This window comes from Eschscholzia californica, unplaced genomic scaffold (assembly GCF_041429995.1).
Source record: "Eschscholzia californica isolate CP2 unplaced genomic scaffold, dmEscCali1.0.p SCAF_3, whole genome shotgun sequence".
Classification (NCBI taxonomy): Eukaryota; Viridiplantae; Streptophyta; class Magnoliopsida; order Ranunculales; family Papaveraceae; genus Eschscholzia; species Eschscholzia californica.
The window spans coordinates 22889155-22911389 of NW_028238420.1; the positions used below are offsets into that span (position 1 = coordinate 22889155).

At 42.4% G+C, this 22235-nt stretch overlaps 1 protein-coding gene across 1 annotated transcript; it reads left to right on the forward strand.

Annotated features, from left to right (window-relative positions):
* Positions 1–20213: 20213 nt before the first annotated feature.
* Positions 20214–21164, forward strand: LOC147549077 (uncharacterized). The gene has a single exon (XM_086668221.1). It carries the CDS (start codon positions 20214–20216, stop codon positions 21162–21164), a length of 951 nt encoding a protein of 316 aa, XP_086524347.1.
* Positions 21165–22235: the final 1071 nt, after the last annotated feature.

The following is a 22235-nucleotide window of genomic DNA, read 5'->3' on the forward strand; positions in this document are numbered from 1 at the left end:
ATTAAAGAAATTTCTTCTTCTTTGGCTTTCAAAGCCACTTCTACTATTATCATAACCTATACCATAATCCTCATAGTCTTTTTCTTTTTGGGACGAATATTGTTTTTCTTCTAAAGTGACTTTTGCTTGAAGTATTTGATCCATCGAATAATTTGAAGAGCTTGCAACATTTCTATTCACCCTTTGTTCATGAATTTGCAATGTTCCCATCAATTCATCCACCGTCATAGATTCCAAGTTTTTTGACTCTTCAACAACAATGACCACATTATCAAAACTTAGGTGTCAAAGAGCGTAAGATCTTCTCTACTACCCCAACATCATCACATTTTTCACCACACCTTCTCATTTCACTAACATTACACAATACTCTTGAAACATAATCGGAGACAAGTTCCCTTCATTCATGCTTAACCTTTCGAATTCACCACGCAAAATTTGAAGACGAGCCTTTACCACTTTATCAACTCCTCTAAATGAATTCTTAAGAATAGTCCAAGCTTCTTTCGATGATTTTGCTTGAGACTCTTTTTCAAATGTAGGAGCATCAATTCGATATATGAGAAATAAAGCTTTTTTACCATTCTTTCTTGATTCTTTAAGAACATTTTTTTGTAGATCATTCATAATATCCTCTTCTTCTAAACTTGGTTCTACATAACCATTTTGAACAATATCCCACAAATCTTGAGATCCCAACAATACACTCATTTGGATAAACCAATGTCCATAACTTTCCTTTGTTAACCTAGGTATTTGAGATTGTACCATATTTGCCATATTTCTTACAAGATCCCCAATTTTTTTACTAACCCTAAATTCTCAAAATGTTGAAATGATAAGATAACCTGGCTCTGATACGAATTTGTTGGAGATTAAAGGTGTAGATACATCAATACAATCAAATAAATTCAAAAGGTTCTCATCAACATACTTTCATATATAATAAAGTTTCTTTAGATCTACACACTCTCATAAGCAAAACATACAAAGTTTTCTCACAATAATAAACTAGATATTGAAGTTAGTTCTTTTTTTTTTTTATAATGATAAGCGGGAGGAGCCCGAACCGCATACAAAGAAATAAAATATCAGAAAATAGCAAAGATATCAAATTACTTCATTTCATTAGCCCCACCCTTTCCTCATTCTTACTGTCCCTCTAGAGTCCGCATTAACAATATTGACCAATTCCACCAGAAGTTGACTAATATTCAAGTGAGTTACCCCGGGTCCGAGCTTCATCTTCGACAAATCAGCAGTCTGATTGGCTTCTCTATAGACATGAAAAACTCCGAAATAGGCCCCGAAGCCTTTGAACTCTCTTCCACAAACGCCTTGCCCTCCATGATAGTTTTTTATGTGGTTTTGCAAGAAGTAACTTGATATTCATCGAGTCTAGACCAGGTTCAACTTCCTGCAATCCGACACTAAATGCTAGCTCCAATCCCAACTCAACACCTTGTAGCTCGTGTATGAAGATAGTCTGTCCATCAACCTGACCTGCAGCTGCTCTCACAACCCTCCCCTCCGAATCTCGAATAATGGCTCCATACCCCGCATCCACCTCATTCAGAGCACCATCGGTATTAATCATAAATCTTCCAGCCATCGGTCGAGTCCATTTACATGAAGTATAGACCGGCTTTTGGAGGGAGATAGTAAGATTCCAGCGATCGATGGCCCTCCTATTCTCCTCAGTATCCTCAAACCGTTTGGTAACGGTATTCAGATTGATCCGCATTTCTTCACAAATAGTGTATATAATCACCCCCGGTGACATGACATTACTTCTAAATACCCTGTTATTCCGCTCCTTCCAAATATGATAGACATAGGCATTTAGAAGCAGACGACCCACTCGGGCAGCAATAGAAAGCCCACCAAAGTGATTAATACACCACTGTAGCTCCCCTTCCCAATCAGCAGCACATACTCTCTGAAATCGCATCTTGAGTAATAGCGATTCCCATATAATCTTTGTGACCGAACAACCAAAGAATAAGTGGAAATCCGTTTCTTCATCTCCCCTACAGAATACACATGTAGTGTCTATAATCATACCCCAACTAGCCAAAAGCGATATAGTTTTGAGGCGTTTTCGAAAAGCAAGCCACGTGATGAAGCAATGTTTGGGGATACCATCCGGTGACCATACTAATGAAGTCTAGCTCAATCGAATTCCTCTAGGTCGAATTGCTTCATACGTCTCTTTGAGAGTAAACTCTCCATTCTGGCTAGGCATCCAGATCACCTCGTCTCTGAGAGTACTATCTACGACCACCTCTCTGGCCTCAACCTCGATAGTCCCTCACATGGCTGCAACATGAGTAGTAAGGACGCAACCTGACTGCCCTATAAACTGAGATACCCGGGCATCTAGATGAAGGTGAGAATCATATTTATACCCCTCCTCGAAAGCATCAAATAAAAGACCACGAGGATGCCATAAATCAGTCCAAAATTTGGTATCATGACCATCCCCTAGAGAAGTGCAAATGAGTTGCCGAGCCGTCGGCATGCTGGCTAGAATCCGACGCCAACACCAAGAACTTCTACTCGAAGCCGATAAAGTCCAGAAGTGCTGATCTTTGATGAGATTATATCTCATCCACTCAGCCCACAAAGTCGTCTTACCACTAACCAGGTCCCATATATGACGAAGATTTGACGCCTCGAACAACACCTCGATATTACGAAAACCAAGTCCCCCTTCGTCAGTGGGGTAACGGAGGCTTTCCCAGCCAATGGGAGCTCTCTTACACCCCATATCCACACCAGACCACAAGAACTTGCTGAAGATGGAGTTGATGTCATTTATGACTCTCTTGGGAATAACGAACACTACTGCCCAATATAGTAACATACTATTCAAAACCACCTTTACGAGGAGAACTCGCCCCGCGAACGATAAAAAATGACTCTTCCAAGATTGGATTCGTCCTTTGATTTTATCAATCAGCGGAATACAGTGACTATAGGTGAGACGAGATGATATAAGAGGCAAACCCAAGTATTGGACAGGAAGAGAACCAGTACCGAATTCCAAAATACCAGTAATATTGCTCTGACCTTGGGTCGAAAGACCAGCAAAGAAACCCGTACTCTTGAGCACATTGGCCTGCAACCCCGTCGCTCGATGAAAGCCAGTTAACACACATTTACAGATTGAGCCGAACCCGCGTCTCCTCAGAAGAAGACCATGAGATCGTCAGCGAAGCAAAGGTGAGTAACTTTCGGAACTCGACACTTAGGGTGTAGCTCTCGATCAATAAGAACCGCGAATACCTCCATCATTAACACAAACAGATATGGAGAAATCGGGCAACCTTGCCGTAGACCTCGTTTCCCATCTAAATAACCATGGGCTTCAGCATTAACCATAATCGAGAACTTAGACGTAGTCACACAGGCCCGTATCCATTCTATGAATATCCTTGGATAATGAAACTTACCAAGGACTGAGAATAGAGAAGGCCAATAGCTCCCTTAGAATAAGATTGCTCCCTTATGGAGGGGTCAGTGACATTATGGAGGGGGGATCCTCTCCACACACCTTAGATCGATAAGATTTCTTGTTGGAATGTGAGGGGGCTTAATAGCTCCCTTAGAATAAAGGAGGTCAGGGACCTCATAAGAATTAATAAACTTAGCATGTGTGATTTAGTGGAGACTAGAGTTTTGAGAAAGAATAAGGATAGAGTCCAGAGGAGCATTAATCCATATTGGCACTATCTTGATAATTATGATGAAGATGAAGGGGGAAGAATTTGGGTTGGGTGGGACCCCCATCTTGCTACTGTTGACCTTATTTATAGGTCCATCCAATGTGTGGTAGTTAGTATTCTTCTGGGTTCTGGCCGGGTTCATGCTTGGCATGGTCTATGCTAAGAATGAGGCTATTCTGAGGAGAGAACTGTCGAATGACATGAGAAGACTCACTTTTAATTTTGATAGCCCTTGGATGTTTCTTGGGGATTTCAATGCCATCCTTAGTGCTGAAGAGAAATTGGGAGGAGAGCAACTGAGGACTGACCATTTCCAACTGAGGACTGACCATTTCATTAATTTTTTGGAATGCACACAAGATTCTCAACTTTTTTATTGCGCTTTTACTGGCTGTTACTATACCTGGACCAACAAGCACAGTGATTCTGCTAATGTTTGTGCAAAACTTGATAGGGTACTTGTTAACATGGAGTGGCTACTCCTTTTTCCTGAGGCTAAAACTGATTTTCTGCTCCCTGGTACATCAGACCACTCCCCTGCTGTGACTTCTCTCATGGGACCTATTTGTAGAGGAAGGAAACCTTTCAAGTTCTTCAATTGGTGGCTGGATGAGCCTAGATTTATGGATATGATTGAGGAGGTTTGGAGTGACAAGGTTGTGGGGAACCCTATGTTTAGATTGGTTACTAAGCTTAAGGCAGTGAAAGCTAGGTTGGTTCAGTGGAGGAAAGACATGGCTGTAGACTTGCCTGGCCAGGTAGAGCAAGCTAGGAGGAATCTTGAGGATGTCCAGGTTGTTCTTCAGGCTGATCCTCAGAATGTAGATTTCAGAAACGCAGAAAGAGAGGCTATTAAGTCTTATGCACATTTGGCTAAGGCTGAGGCTTCTCAGTTGCATCAAAAATCAAGGGTGAAGTGGCTCACTTTAGATGATCACAATACTTTTTTCTTTCATTGTTTTATCAAAGAAAGGAGAGCCAGAAATAGTATTTATTCTCTGATGGATGGCAATGGGAATAAGCTGGAGGATCAGCAGGATATTATTGATGAATGTGTGGGGGTTTTTTGAGGATCTGTTAGGATCTGATCAGCCTTGCCTTGAGGAGGACGAGGTGCTAGGGTCTTTTCAATTCCCTGCCCCTTTGCTAGTGGGTAGAGAGGATCTGGAAAGGCCAGTGACCAGGATGAAATTGTCTTTGCTCTCTCCTCTATTGGATATGATAAAGCTCCTGGGCCTGATGGCTTCTCTTCCTTGTTCTTTAAGAGATGTTGGGAGATTGTTGGAGATGATTTTGTTGCAGCTGTTCTGAACTTCTTCAAATCAGGGAAGCTTCTCAAAGAGGTAAATTCCACCCTTGTGACCCTAGTGCCCAAAACTTCTAATGTTGTTTCTATGTCAGATTTCAGGCCCATCTCTTGTTGCAATGTTGGGTATAAGTGCATTACTAAAATCTTGACTGAAAGGCTCAAGGGGGCGATCTTCTCCATGGTGAGTGAGAACCAATCTGCCTTTATCTCTGGGAGGTCTATTCAAGACAACATTATGCTAGCTCATGAGCTTGTCAGGAACTACCATAGGAAGGATGGGGTGGCTAGATGCACAGTGAAGATTGATTTGAGAAAGGCCTATGATACTGTGAGATGGTCTTCTTTGCAGAAAGTTTTGGAGAAATTCAACCTTCCTCCTAAGTTCATTGGTTGGGTGATGGAGTGTGTGACTAGTCCTAAATACTCTATTGTGGTCAATGGAGGTGCTCATGGGTTTTTTGCAGGCAAGAAAGGACTGAGACAAGGCTGTCCTATCTCCCCCTATCTTTTTGTCATGGTTATGAAAGTGTTCTCTTCTCTTTTGGCCAAGGAGGAAGAGGAGGGTAGATTCTTGCTTCATCCTAAGTGCAGGGAGCCTAAGGTGACTCATTTGTGTTTTGCTGATGACCTCATGGTCTTTATGAAAGGGGAGGATGGGTCTGCTAAGGCCCTAAGCCATGTTCTCTCTAAGTTTCAACAAGGTACAGGGTTGGCTGTTAACACCATGAAGAGTTCTTTGTATTGGGCAGGGAGTGGAGATGGTGGCTTGAGCTCTAGGGCCATCTTAGGCTTTGAAGAGGGGGTGCTTCCAGTTAGATATTTGGGTCTTCCTCTTATCTCCTCCAGGCTTTCCTATAATGATTGCCTGCCTCTTTTGTCTAGGATTCAAGCTAGAATTCATTCATGGAAAGCAAGATACTTATCTTTTGCTGGTAGAGTGTTACTCCTCAAGGTGGTGTTGAATAGTATGATCCTCTATTGGACAGCAGTTTTTGTGTTTCCTAAGAGGGTGTTTAAGGAAATTAACTCTATGTTCAGTAGGTTTCTATGGACTGGTCTTCAAATGGGGACTAGGAAGGTTGCTATCAAATGGGCTACAGTGTGCTTGCCTATGGAGGAAGGAGGGTTGGGTATTAGAGATATGGAATCTCTTAATAAGGCTATAAACCTGAGACATGTCTGAGATCTAGTCAGTGGCAAGGAGACTTTATGGGCTAGGTGGGTGAGGGGAAACCTGATCAAGTCAAAGGATTTTTGGATCATGGATACCCCTTATGATTGCTCTTGGTGCTGGAGGAGAATACTGGATAGTAGGGGTCTAGCTCAGAGGATGGTTATTCATTTGATTGGGAATGGGTCTTCCACTCTATTCTGGAAGGACATTTGGCACCCTCAAGGTCTCTTATGGGATCTCTTCCCCGAGGGATTGAGGTATAGTTCTATCCTCAATGTTGATGCAAAGGTAAATGAGCTAATTTCTAATGGTGGCTGGGTAATTCCTCATCATATTCTTTTTTACCTTGAGGAGGTTGTGGACCAGCTCCAGGAGGTCCATTGAGAGCACAATGGAGGACAAAGTGCTATGGACAGCTGCTCAGAAGGGTAAGTACACTCTGAAGGAGACTTACATGAAAATCAGACCATGTGGTGATAAAGTTGGCTGGTCTAAGCTCATATGGTCTAAATGGACCATTCCCAAACATGGCTTCATTGCCTGGGTTGCGCTGCTCACAGAAGGCTGCGAACCTGTGATAGACTTGTTGCTTGGGGAGTGCAAGTAGACCCTATGTGTGTTCTGTGCAAGAAGGAGATGGAGTCTGACCTGCACTTGTTCTTTAGATGTGATTACTCTTCGGTGATTCTAGATGGGTTATTAAATTTGATGGGATTGTCTAGGATCAGTCACAACTCTTGGGAGGAGGAGCTAGCCTGGGTCATTCAAAGCTTTGAGGTCTCTAAGTTCATGCTTCAGCTGGGTGGTCTTGTTTTCACTACCTTTATTTCCATGATATGGAGAGAGAGGAATAGAAGAATTTTCCAGAATGAGTGCAAACCTGCTGAGGACATCCTTCATAGTGTCATAAGTGAGGTGAAGGTAATCTTGCTAGCTGGTACAACATAGATTTCCCTGACTCAAGAGAATTTCCTACTGCAGCAGAGGTGGAATGTTGAGTTACCTATATGGGCTGCTGTTGCGCAAGGTCATGTTTGGGAGCCTCCCAGTGAAGGTTTCTATTTTATTAAATGGTGCTCTTAATGGTGGGTCTGCTGGGTTTGGAGCTGTGATTAGAAATAGAGAAGGAATTGCTTTGGCTGCTGCTGGTTCAGCAAGGGGTGCTCAGGTTATAACTCATGAGCTTCAAGGAGTGGAAATGGGCCTTAAGTTGGCTGCTGAGTTAGGTCTTCAAAGAATCATCCTTGCTTCAGACTCTACTTATGTGTGTAGTCTGTTAAATGGTCGAGAAAGAGACCCCCCTTGGGAAGTCTGGTGGATTTGGAAACGAATTGAGCAGCTTTGGAGGTCCTTTGAGCTGCGGGTAGTCAAGCATGTGGTGAGAGAGCTCAACCAAGCAGCAGATTGGCTCTCAAAGTTAAAGCCGAGCTCTGGTTTCCTAAAGCTGGATGTGAGCTGCCTTGATCCCACTTTGGTGGATATCCTAGAGAAAGATAGAAGTGGTTTTGGTAGAATTAGGAAGAGGAATTGTAGTTAGTTCCTGAGTTGAGTTTTGCTTGTTTTTTTCTTTTTTTGCTTTCCTTGTTCAGGGTCGGGCCCTTAATCTCCGCTTGCTATTGCAAAAAAAAAAAAAATAGAGAAGACCAACTAACTGTGTCATACACCTTCTTAAGGTCAATCTTAACCGTACACCTAGCTTAGGTGTCTAGTCGGTGGTAATTCCAAACAATCTCATGGGCTAGCATGATATTGTTCTGAATAGTACGGCCAAAAATAAAGACTGATTGGTTCGGACTGATCATCGAATAAATATATCCCTTCAACCGTATAGTAATAAGAGTAGCCCATGAGATATCGGTCTAAAATCTGACACTGAAGAAGCATTATCTATTTTAGGAATAAGAGTTACAAAAGTAGAGTTTACCTCTTTGAGAAGTTTTCCTGTGCTGAAGAACGTCTGAATAGCCTCCACAAAATCATCTCCCACGATCTTCCAACACGCCTTAAAAAAATGGGAAGAGAACCCATCCGGCCCCGACGATCAATCAGAACCAATAGTCTGTAAGGCAGCAAAAATCTCATCTCTAGTCACCCTCGTAATGAGAATAGCTCCTTCGTCATCCGTAAGCGGGGTTAGAACTCCACATTAGATATTGGATCTAATGCTTCATTATCCTCATCCTCTCGACCAAATAATTCCCGATAAAAGTCCACACACATATTACTATCTCCGCTGGATCCTCGGCTACTGAACCATCCTCCCTGGTGAGTCGAGTAATAGCATTCCGAGACTTCCGCTCTTTGATAGAATTATGGAAATAAGCTGTATTGCTATCATCGAGAGTAAGCCAGTCAACTTTAGCACGTTGTCGAAGCATTGTTGTTTCAGCCCGAACAACATTACTATAGTTTTCAGTAGCTATCTCTCTTGCCTTCGTAACACTGGATTTGCTGGATCTCCCTGCAATTGAACCTGCACTGAATGTAAAAAAATTCGGTTAATGGTTACCTGGTTCGCCACCCCATTGAACCGAACTTTCTTCCATTCATTCAACCGAGCCTTCAAAGCTTTTAGCTTTATCACCATACGAAACATCGGGTTACCCCGTACTGACACCTTCCATACATTAGCGACTAGAGCGTGGAACGTGGGATCCTCCGTCCAGGCATTAAAGAACCGAAATGGAGTACGCCGGTGTATGTTGGGTGCAGCAAGTGGTATAATAATAGGAGAGTGATCTGAATCCCCAGCCGGTGGAAAATCTGCTTTAGCTAGAGGAAAAGAAGTCAGCCAACTACCATTAATAAGAGCCCGATCAATCTTGAAACTAATGATCGCACCTCCCGTCTGCCTGTTAGTCCAAGTATAGAAACAACTTGTATACGAGCAATCGAACAGTCCCAAATCGGTTACACAATCAAACATCTCGTTGGAACCTTGAGATGGTGAGTTGTTTCCACCTCTCTTCTCATTGGCCAACACCGTGGTGTTAAAGTCACCTAGCACCAACCACGGAGCCTCAGAACCCGTCATAAGAAACTCAAGGTCCCTCCAAAGCTCCCGACGATGAACAGTATTATTACTTCCTTACACCACTGCCAAGTGAAAACCCGAACCATCCGTAAACCTAACACCACTTGCAATAACTTTTGACACAATAAAATCGACCCTACTAGGGTCCCAGCCGATCCAAATCCGGCCTCCCGAAACAGCCACATAGTTATCAGTAAAAGTCCAGTTGGAATTAAGACTTCGCTGAATACGAGTCTTATTTGCCTCCTGGACATGAGTTTCTAACAGTCCACACAAACCAATTCTATTCAATCTCATAAAGTCACACATACTCTTCGTACGGAGAGCGTCATTTAGACCTCTCACGTTCCAACATGCTATATTAATCATTTAGATTATTGGAGTGTAATTTCGACCTCCTCAGAGGTCTCGATGTTACTCTCTACTCTCATAGTACTCAACATTGGGGTTGGTTTTGTCCATTGGTTTTGAATCAGTAGGCTGTCCTCCTCATGGTAATTATGATCCATACCTAATGCCTCCCCCTCTAGCTCTCGGTTGGGACCCTCATGAACAACATCATCGGAATAAGATAAAACTGAAAAAGAATTACTTGAAAGAAGACCAGTTGAACCCGTTGCCACCTGATGTTGCACATCTTTCTTGGCCATTTTCCGACTTGGCAAGTCAAGTCTGTCCGATTGGCCCTTGCATATTGTGAGATGTCTAGTTTTTTATTGCACCACCGACCAACCTCCATTTCTGTCACGCATCTCCTCGGGATGTTGTTGAGTTAGGTCACGATTTGTCACTGTAGCGGATCTTTTTCTACCACCTCCCAATTGACCCGTACCAGCCCCTTGAACACTTTGGTTACCATTCTGCCGCCCATTAGGGTTTCTAATGTTCTTCGTCGGAACCAAGCCTCTCTGGCCAAATTGATTTTTAAACAAATTTGCTGTTGGTTTATTGCCATTCAATTGTTTAGAATCATCTATTAGGACAGTATTGCTTCCAGGAAGGATCGGATTCTTTGGACAGTCCGAGTCATCATGACCGAAAACCTTACACCTCTCACACCTATCAGGTCGCCACGAGTACTCTAGCTGTACCTTAACCGTGTGCTCTAGCAGCCCCCTCTAGGGATGTCAACGGGGCGGGTTTGAGACGGTTCATCCCCTTCCCAACTCCGTCCCGTTAGCAAACAGGTTTTACCATTACCGTCCCAATAATTAATCGAGGTGGATATTCAATTACCTTACCCGCCCCAAGTAAAAATTGCTAAACCATTACTGTCCCGCCCCGCCCCGTTTAATATAACATGAGTCGGGTCTGGTCGGGTTCAAACAAAATATTTTGTGTTTCGTTTCACAAAAGTTATTTTAGTTTGAAGTAACATAACAATCGTTAACAAAATCTTATAAGACTTTGAGTTTATCAATCATAAACACTACAACTACTTAAATAATATAAAACATAACATAGTTAAGTCGATAATATAAGATTAAAGTTTTAGAAACATAACCTTAAATAAAACATATATTCAATATATATCGTACTAATCGGTTCGGGGCGGAGTATACTATCTAATATCAAACCCGCCCCGAACCCGATTATTTTTTAAAACTTCATACCAATCCCAAGGTTGTACTGGAATAGGTAAAGGCGTGTACAGACCTGGTTGGAAATGACTTTTCATCTTTTGACACGTTGCACCTCTTTCTATGATTGAATGAACATCTCTGATCATCTTGGGCCAAAAGAAATGCTCCTGAAGCATGTCCAATGTTTTGTTAGTTCCAAAATGATCAGAAAGACCTCCGCCATGTGCTTCACGAATCAGCAACTCCCGGACGGAACTCCTTGGCACGCAGAGCTGGTTTCCTTTTAAAAAGAAATCCATCTTGCAAATGGTACTGATTTGTAACTCCCTTTTTGCACTCATTATAGACTTCAGCAAAGTCTAAGTCTTCATTATATAAAGTCTTCAATAAATCGAATCCCATAGTTCGAGAATCCAGAATAGAGATTAAAGCATACCTCCTAGAGTGCATCAGCAACAATATTAGTTTTTTCAGCCTTGTACTTTAACACAAATGAGAAGGATTGTAGAAATTCTACCCATTTAGCATGTCGGTTGTTTAGCCTGTGCTGGTTGTTTATAAACTTCAGCGCCTCATGATCAGAATGTAAAACGAACTGACCTGGCCTCAAATAATGCTACCAATGAGTCAAAGCTCTTACAATAGCATAAAACTCCTTATCATAAGTTGAGTAGTTCTTTTGTGCTCCTGTAAGCTTCTCACTGAAATAAGCTATAGGATGTTGTCCTTGGATAAGAACAACTCCCATACCCACTCTACATAACACTCAACTTCCAACACTTGATTAAAATCTGTAAGTGCTAAAATAGGTGCTCCGCATAGCTTCTGTTTCATCACTTCAAATGCCTTTTGGGAAGCACTGCTCCATTCGAACTTGTCCTTCTTCAAGCATTCAGTTATTGGCGCCACGACAGTGCTGAAATTCTTTACAAAGCGTCTATAGAATGATGCAAGTCCATGAAAGCTTCTTACATCAGATTGGGTTGCCGGGACTGACCAACTCCTTATAGCTTCAACTTTACTTTCATCTACTGAAATGCCCTTATCTGAAACAATATAACCAAGAAACATAATGCTAGAAGTAAAGAACTCACACTTCTCTGGCTTAGCATATAGCTTGTTTCTTCTCAACAACTTAACTTCCCTGAGGTGTATAGCATGCTCTTCTTCAGTTTTGTTGTAGACAAGAATATCATCAAAATAAACCACCACAAACTTTCCAATTAAATCACGCAGAAGCTGATTCATAAGTCTCATGAAAGTGTTGGGGGCATTTGATAATCCAAATGGCATGACTAGCCATTCAAACAGTCCATTCTTCGTCTTGAATGCAGTCTTCCACTCATCACCTTCCTTCATTCTGATCTGGTGATATCCACTCCTTAGATCAATCTTCGAAAATACCTTTGAGCTATTCAGCTCATCTAGCATGTCATCCAACCTGGGTATAGGATAACGATACTTGATGGTTGTCTTGTTAATAGCTCGGCTGTCTACACACATCCTCATCGAACCATCTTTCTTTGGTACAAGTAGAGCTGGTACAGAACATGGACTTGTGCTCTCTCTGACATACCCTCGATCAATCATCTCTTGCACTTGTTTCTGCAACTCCTTAGGTTCTTCTGGATTGCATCTATAAGCTAGACGATTTGGCAAAGGGGCACCAGGTAATAAATCAATTTGATGCTCAATAGTAATTTCGAAATCTAATAGACTCAATGTAGGAGTTGGCCAGCCGGAAAAGCCCGACCGACCAATCACGTCGAAAAATGGCAAAGACGAATGCTCCTGTAAACGAACGAGATGGGCAGTATAATCCCCTTTCAGGTAACACTTTTTCGATTCTATCTAGTCAAGAGGGTTCAGACTCCTTAAACCCGAACCGAGAGGCTGGAGAGGAGGTACAGGGGAGGGATGTGAGTCACATTGACTCACGGACAGATCAACCCCCCACTTTGCATACAATGAGTATAGACGACACCTGAGAGACCTCTGAGGAGGTCAGAATTAACCCCCACTTTGCATACAATGAGTATAGTTATTTAAGACGACTTTGTGGGTAGAGTGGGTGAGAAATAATCTCATCAAAGATCAGCACTTCTGGACTTTGTCGGCTTAGAATAGAAGTTCCTGGTGTTGGCGTTAGATTCTAGCCAACAGGCCGACGGCTCAGCGACTCATTTATACTTCTCTGGGGGATGGTCATAATACTAATTTCTGGACTGATTTATGGCATCCTCGTGGTCTTCTATTTGATGCATTTGAGGAGACACACAGATATAATTCTAACCTTCACTTAAATGCACGAGTTTCTCAGTTTATTGGGCAGTCAGGATGGGTCTTTCCTACTCATATAGCAGCTATGTTGGGGACTATCAAGGTTGAGGCTAGAGAGGTGGTGGTAGATAGTACTCTCAGAGACGAGGTGATCTGGACGCCCAGCCAGAATGGAGAGTTCACTCTCAAAGAGACGTACGAAGCAATTCGACCCAGAGGAACGCAGTTGAATTGGACTTCCTTAGTATGGTCACCGGGTGGTATACCTAAACATAGTTTCATCACGTGGCTTGCCTTTCGAAGACGTCTCAAAACCAGATCTCTTCTGGCTAGTTGGGGTGTGGTTATAGACACTACATAGGTATTCTGTGGGGTAGATGAAGAAACGAATTTCCACCTATTCTTTGGCTGTTCGGTTACAAAGAATATTTGGGAATTTTTTTTTTCGCATTGATGAGCCCAGACCCAAACACAAAAACAAGCAAAAAGCAACAAAAAAACAAAAAAAACAAAAAAACAAACTAAACAATCAAGCCCAAAACTTTCTCAATCTCACTCTGCCTCCCCTATCCTCCATAACTATCTTGCTCAAATCAGGAGGTAACTTAGTAGGATCAAACTCAACTTCACCAAGAGGCTGCATCTTGGCAAGGAGATCAGCTGCCTGGTTGACTTCCCTGTAAACATGCTTAACACAACAGCAATGAAGAGACAGCCAGAGCCTCTTAATTGTCAACCACAGAGACCAAGCATTCCATGGAGGAAGATTCTCAAAACTAGAAAGAAGCAAAAAACACAGCCATGGACTCTGTAGCAATCATAACCTTCTCATGCTTATAGGCCTTAGCCAATCTCAGCCCCATCTCCACACCCTGAAGCTCATGAACCAAAACAGAAATGCCAGGACTAGAGCCAGCCCCCAAAGCCACCACAACACCATTCTCATCCCTAAGAATAGCACCATAGCCAGCAGCATCTCTAACTAAGGAGCCATCTGAACTAAGGAGAACCCATCCATTAGGAGGAGGAACCCACTTGCAGCCTCTAAATTTGGTTCTGGACAGGACCACATTAAGACTCCAGCTAGAAGCAAGAGTGAAGTTTTGTACATTATCCTCCAACCTGCCTTTCCATGCTGCCATCTTAAGCTTTACCTCATCAATAATAAAAAAGAAGACCACAGCAACAGTTCTAGCTTTGTTTCTAAAAAGTCTTATTATTCCTTTCCTGTCAAATATGATAGAAGAAGTTATTCATAACAAGTCTGCCCAATCTAGCAACAAGAGAACCACCACTGAAATGGGCAACACACCACTCAATCTCAGCCTCAATGGGAATTGTTATTACTCAAGATGGGATATCAGAGAGTAAGTGCTGCAGATTGGGAATGGGAGCTACAGTGGTGTATTAATCACTTTGGTGGGCTTTCCATTGCTGCCCGAGTGGGCCGTCTGCTTCTAAATGCCTATGTTTATCATATTTGGAAGGAGCGGAATAATAGGGTATTTAGAAGTAATGTCATGTCACCGGAGCTGATTATACACACTATTTGTGATGAAGTGAGGATCAAGCTGAATATTGTTACCAAACGGTTTGAAGATACGGAGGAGAATCGGAGAACCATCGAGCGCTAGAATCTTACTATCTCTCTCCAGAAGCCGGTTTATACTTTATGCAAATGGACTCGGCCGATGGCTGGGAGATATATGATTAATACAGATGGTGCGCTGAACGAGGTGGATGCTGGGTATGGAGCCATTATTCGAGACTCGGAGGGGACTGTTGTGAGAGCAGCTACAGGTCAGGTTGATGGACAGACTATTTTCATACACGAGCTACAGGGTGTTGAGTTGGGATTGGAGTTAGCACTTAGTGCCGGATTGCAGGAAGTTGAACTTGGTCTTGACTCGATGAATATCAAGTTACTTCTTGCAAAACCACATCAGAAATTACCATGGAGGGCGAGGCGTTTGTGGAAGAGGGTTTAGAGGCTTCGGAGTCAATTTCGGAGTTTTCGTGTCTTTCATGTCTATAGAGAAGCCAATCAGGCTGCAGATTTCCTGTCGAAGATGAAGCTCAGACCGGGGGTGACTCACTTGAATATTAGTCAACTTCCGGTGGAATTAGTCAATATCGTTAATGCGAACTCTAGAGGTACAGTGAGAATGAGGAAAGGGTGGGGCTAATGAGATGATGTAATTTGACTTCCTTGCTGTTTTTTGGTTTTTTTGATTTCTTATTTCATTGTATTCGTTTCGGGCTTCTCCCGCTTATCATAATAAAAAAAAAAAACTTCTCCCTGGTCTTGAGCCCTCCATTCAACACAAGCCAAGTGATGAAACAATGCTTAGGAATGCACTGAGAAACCCACAGCAATTTACTCCAACCCACCTCCTGGCTCCTAGGCCTAACGGCCTCATAAGTATCTTTGAGAGAATAAATCCCTCTAGAGTTCACCCTCCGAACAATCCTGTCCTGATCAGCAACCTGCAAATGGACCTCAGGGAGTGTAGAGAAAACAGTAGGTAACTCATAATGCAAAAACTCAAGAACAAACCAGTCCCCATCTCTAATAAACCCAGAAACCTTGACATCCAAATGCAAGAAGGAACTATATCTGAACTGAGGTTCAAAAAGGTCAATAAGGGGGCCAAGGGGTGCTAAGAATCTGTCCAGAAAGAGGTAGCCTCCCCATCACCAAGAGTATGCACTAAAAACTGTTGTTCACTTTCTACCCTCAAGAATCCTCCTCCAACACCAAGAGTAATCCTGTGGAGCATCCATGAGCCAGAAATTGTGATGCTTTATAAGATTATGTTGAACCCACCTCACCCAAAGAGTCTCTTTATGGGTGACAATATCCCAAATATGTCTAAGGTTGAAAGCCAGGTTGAGAGTCTCAAGATGCCTCATTCCCAACCCACCCTCACTCTTGGCAAGGCACATAGTCTGCCACTTAACTATCTTCCTCTTGGAGCTTAATTCAATACCAGTCCATATGAACTTATTGAGAATACTGTTAATTTCCTTATACACTCTCTTAGGTAAAATAAACACAGACATCCAATAAATGAGCATACTGTTGAGCACAACATTAACAAGAAGCAATCTGCCAGCAAAAGAAAGATATCTGGCTTTCCATGACTGAACCTTGCTCGAAAGCTTCTGAATGAGAGGGAGGCAATCAGTGTAAGCAAGTCTGGTGGAAAGGAGAGGCAAACCAAGGTACCTAACAGGCAGGGAACCCTCTTGAAACCCCAGGATACTCATCAACTCCAATTTGCAATCATCAGCCAGGCAAGCAAAGAACACAGAACTCTTCCTATTATTAGCAGACAACCCAGTGCAAAGGAAAAATTCATGTAAGACCTCTCTAAGAGCAACAACAGAAGCAATATCACCCCTCATAAACACCATCAAATCATCTGCAAAGCAAAGATGGGTGACAACAGGTCTCTTACATCTAGGGTGGAGGTGAAAAGCACCAGAACTTTGCTTCCTAAGGAGAAGGACAGCAAACACCTCCATCACCATCACAAAGAGATAAGGATAGATGGGGCAGCCTTGTCTAAGCCCCTTCTTTCCCTCAAAGTACCCATTAGCAGCACCATTAACAACCACAGAGAAACTTAGGGGTAGTGATGCAAACTTCAATCCACTTGACAAACCTATCAGGGAAGCCATACTAAGGATCTTTAGAAGAGAGCTCCACCTCACTGTGTCATAAGCCTTTTGCAAATCAATTTTAACACTGCACCTAGGCTGGCCATCCTTCCTACCATAGGCCCTAACTAATTCTTGAGCCAACATGATGTTATCTTGTATAGATCTACCAGAGATAAAAGCAGACTGATTTTCACTAACCAAATTCTTAACTACCCTCTTGAGCCTGACTGTTAGTAATGGTCTTATAAATCACATTGTAACATGCAATAGGCCTAAAATCAGCCATAGTATTTACATTAGAAACCTTGGGAACTAAGGATAGAAGAGTGGCATTGACCTCACCCAGTAATTTCCCTGACTTGAAGAAGCTAACAATAGATCTAGTGAAATCATCTCCCACCACTGACCAACACTTCTTGAAGAAAAAGGAAGAAAAACCATCAGGGCCTGGTGCCTTGTCAGAGCCAATGGTAGAAATAGCAAAGACAACTTCATCTCTAGTCACTGACCCCACTAAGACTCTCATCACAAGGAGAAAAAGTATTAGCAAAAGAAAAAGAGTTAAGGATCTCATCCCCATCCTCTCCACCAGCAGTACTACCAAAAAAAGATCTATAGAAGCCCACACATTCATCCACAACAAGCTGAGGCTCCCAAGAACCACCCCCTCACTATTAGTAATCTTGAAAATGCTATTCCTGGCTCTTCTTTCTCTAATGGTATTATGATAAAACTTAGTGTTGCTATCATCATCATTCAGCCACTGGATACTAGCTTTCTGCCTCAACATAGAAGCCTCTGCACTGGCCAAATGAGATAAATCAGCTACAACCTGCCTCTCACTTCTTCTAAGGTCCACATTATGAGGATCAGCATGGAGATGCCCTTGCACTTCCTCCACCACCCTCCTAGCATCAACAGCTTTCTCAGAAACATGAAGAAAATTGGCCACCTTCCACTGAACAAGCCTAGCCTTCACCCATTTCAATTTAGTAACAAACTGGAACACAGGTGTGCCCTTAACCTTTCTATTCCATTCCTCCTTCACAAGATCTAGAAAGCCAGGCTCCTCACACCAAAAATTGAAGAATTGAAATGGCCTTCTCCCAATAGGAATCACATCAACAAGGGAAAAGACAGCTGGGGAGTGATCAACCACCCCAGGTGGCAGGAAACACACCCTAGAGCTGGGAAACAACCCCAACCCCCGCTGACCACTTCAAAAAAAAAAAAAACAACCCCAACCAATCAACATTGATCAACACCCTGTCTAGCTTACAGAACACACTTGCATCCCCCTCTTGCATATTATTCCAAGTATAATGGCAACCAGTGTAAGGGCAGTCCATTAACTCAGTATCAGAAACACAAGAAGCAAAATCAGTATAATGACCCATGTTAACAGGGTCTCCACCCACTTTCTCTTCAACTTTAAGAATAGAGTTGAAATCACCCATAAAAGACCAAGGGCCAGGGAACCTACTAATCAACATCCTCATATCATGCCACAGCTCACACCTCTGGTGCCTAGAGTTATGCCCATAAGAAATAGCAAGCATACACTCTTTGGACTCATGAGTGATTACCCTAGTGGCCAAAATATGATCAGAACAAAACACAAGACTCACATTCAACATATTAGCATCCCAACCAACCCAAATTCTACCTCCACCACCAGCTGAATAGGTATTCAGATGCTCCCTAAAGGGATTGATAGACCTCTGAACAGCAACCTTATTTTTCTCAGAAACCTTAGTTTCAACCAAACCACACAAACACAACTTATTGATTCTCTAGAGGTCTTTAACCTCTTTTATTCTTGGGGATCCATTAAGGCCCCTAACATTCCAACATCCTAGGCTAACCATTGACAAGTCTTAATAGTTTCCTAAGGACAGTCCCCTTCACTCCAGCAACACCCTTGATTAAGCCTCTCTCCCTCTGATCAAAAATGGCAACAACATTAGCAACATTGTCAGTCTAACCCACACGCTGACCACTAGCCTCATCACTACCCACAGCTAAAGGAGAATGCCCTTCCTGTCCTGAGGCAAAATTGTCATCCTCCTCCATAGACTTAGCCTGACCCCCTTTAATAGAACTATCATTAGCAAGACTGACCCTTTTGTGACCAATCTCATTATATTTAGCACCTCCTCCACTCTTATTCTTCCTTTTGAACACAGGTGTCCACCCATCATCTTCCATATGAACACTAGCATCCACAACAACATGACTAGGTTCACCATCAGTCTTAGGATGCCCATCCTCCTCCACCAAATTAGTGAGCACTGAGAACCTAGTGCTTACATGACCACCATCAGAAAGTTTTGGAGCCTGACCATTCTTAGACACAGGCACATCAATAGACTTCCCTTTACCCAACAAAACTTCCTGCTCCTTCCTGAGGTTCACATTAGGTTTAACATGAAAGCTTTGCCCCTTACCAGTAGTTGCAGCACCAGCTACCATCTTCTCTCTGGCATTCTGTTGAGCAGGTGGAGACCTATTCTTACGAAACTGCTCATTCCTCCTCATAATAGCAGGATGAGGCTCCTCCTCTCTAGGAATCAAGGGACACCTACTTAGGATATGACTAAACTCATTGTATCCTGCACAAATAGGAGGCCTCCATGGATACTCAACTTTAACTGGCTTCACTACCAGCCCATCAATGAGCAGAGGAATTTCACTCGGGTACTGGCAGTCCTTCCCCACCTCAATGCACACTTGAGCATAAGCCATTCTAGCCTTTGTTTCAATAGGTTGATCAAGCATAATTGGCTTACCCAAAACACTCGCAAGTCTAGTGATACCCTTTGGGTTCCAAAATAAAGAAGGAAAATCTCTAAAGCAAACCCATATAGGTATGGCGACCAAATTTTGCACTTCAGACTCAACAAAGGGAGTCCAGGGTCGAACAACAAAGAGGTGATTCATTATGAATAAAGGCTCATGATCAAGAGCCTTCTCCCTATCTTCATCAAGGGAAAATCGCATAAAGAATACAAAATCACCTTAAAGAGTTAGCTTCATCTCACCTTTAGGCTTCCAAGCCTTAACAAGAGCATTGAGAACAGCTGGATAAGAGAGGCGAGTACCCACAAATGAACCAACAAGCCAGGACTCACACTCTCTTCTTTCCTCCTCAAAATCAGACACAGAGAAGTCAACCACTGTTTTACCCTCAAGAACAGTGGGAGCAGTGTACACCAATGGAGTTCGAACAGTAATCTTCTTACGCAGAAATAATGAAGCCCAGTCAGGCCGATGAGGATAAGCACCCTCAGCAGCTGACTGATCCGATCCCTTCTCACCAGTAGCACTCTGTTTTGGCAAAGAATCATATCCAAATGAACCTGGTTCTTCACCACCAGGTGAAGGGAGAAAGAGCGTCGTCTCCCCCTTACCCGACATTTCCTCTAAAGAAGGTCGTGCCATGAATCAGGGAGACAATCAGACATTATTTCCAAGACCAGTAATCATTGTAGTAAGTCTCTCCAACAAGAGACAATCCAACAAGAAAGGAGAAGAAAGCAAGAAAGAGGGAAAAGCTATGGTGCTAGGCATTGTGAATGTTACCAGAGGTGACTGGGCCAAGGAAGTGGAATGGTGCTCTTCTATGTTTAGAGGGAAGGATGGCATTGCCCTCTTAGGCAGGTTGGCTTTTAATGGGTTTATCTATCACATTTGGTGGGAGAGGAATAGGAGAGTGCATTTGGAACATGCTAGGAGTAGCCAAGAGGTGTTGGGGCAGATCATTGCTGATGTGAGGATGAAAGCTCAATCTGTAGTCATCAAAGGTGTTGATTCCATGAGAGGCAGGAGGGTTGCTGATGAGTGGAATCTTGATTTCCATTTTGCTATTCCTGTTGTTGTGGAGTTAAAGTGGCAGGGACCTGAGGAGGGTGTTGCTCTTATCAATTCAGATGGGTCTTTTGCTATTGACAGTGCTGACTATGGTGGTGTTGTGAGGAATCATTTGGGAGAGGTTTTGGATGCTGTGAGGGGAAAAGCTACTCCTAAATCAGTGCTCTATCATGAATTTCAGGGTATTGAAGTTGGGTTAAGGTTGGCAGCTTTGTTGAGGTTATCTAAGGTTGTGATTGCCACAGACTCCATGGTGGCCTGTTCCTTTCTCATTTCAGATCACTTGGTCCCTCCTTGGGAAGCTGGTTTTCTGTTTAGGAAAATCAAGAAGCTTATGGCTATGTTTGAGTTCAGCAGGGTGCAGCATGTTTTTAGAGAATTGAACCAGGTGGCTGATTGGCTCTCCAAAAGCAGACCAGTTGGTGAAGAAGAAGTCTTGTGGACAGATGATATTGAGCCTGAGTTGGTGCAGCTTATTGAAGATGATAGGCTTGGAGTTGTCAGGAGAAGAACTAAATGATGCATTTTATTGTTTTAATAAGTTTGTGTGAGTTTTTGTTTATTTTTGGTATGGTGGGTTATATTTTGTATCTTGGGGGCATTTATGGGCCTGTTAGGGGAGTGTTTCCTCTTAAGGGCATAGGCTGGGTCTTTTTGTTTTTTGACTGTTGTTTTTTGGTCTGGCTCCCTTAGCCTGCTGATTAATACCAAAAAAAAAAGATTTAAGAACTCCTGTACTCTCTCTTTATTTCTCTTTTCACCAAAACTAAGTTCTGTTAAAGAAGAAGAAGATAATTTATAGAATTCTGCCTCTCTCTATAATTCTCTCTTTAAAAGAAGAAAATGAAAACACTGTTTACAGTTCTCTGTCTCCAACTCTCTACTCTATTTTCTTCTATAGAACTCAGCAAAGAAAAAATGAAGAAGGGAAGAAGCCTCTCTACTGTTCTTCTTCTTTCTCTAGATATTCATGAAGCTCAGAGAAGAACTCTGAGACAATTGTTTGATCAAGTCCTAGTTGTTGTCCCTCCTTCATCCCCCTTGATGATGCCTCTGTTATCTGTTTATATAGAGAGAAGAGGAAGAAGAAGAATTAGAACTGGTTCATCCTCTCTCTCTCTCTGTCTATACTGTTTACTCTAATAATGGAACCTCTATCTTCCTTCAATCAATCTATCTTCTCCAATAAAATATTCAGCTGTGAAATCCTCTCTCTAAGAATCCATCAAACCAGCAAAATCAACCAAAGAGAAAAAGCATTCCCAATCTCTCTCTAATCTTCACAGCTCATTCTTTCCATCTACTGTTATTTCATATAGAAGAATAAAATCGGTTACATCTCTAAGAAAATATTATTCAGCCTAGAATTCCCTCTCTCAATTTCTTAATCTCTTTCTGGAAATATTATGGAATCGACTCTCTCTCTCTCTCAAACTCCTATAATTAGCCGAAAGCTCCATGATTCTCTTTCAAAAAGATCATCTTTAACATCTCACTGACCTTATCTCTCTCTCTCCAGTTAATAAGAAGATTTTCCTTCAATCACTCTCTCCCATCTCCTCAATCTCTCTTTCTATTTCAAGAGATTGAA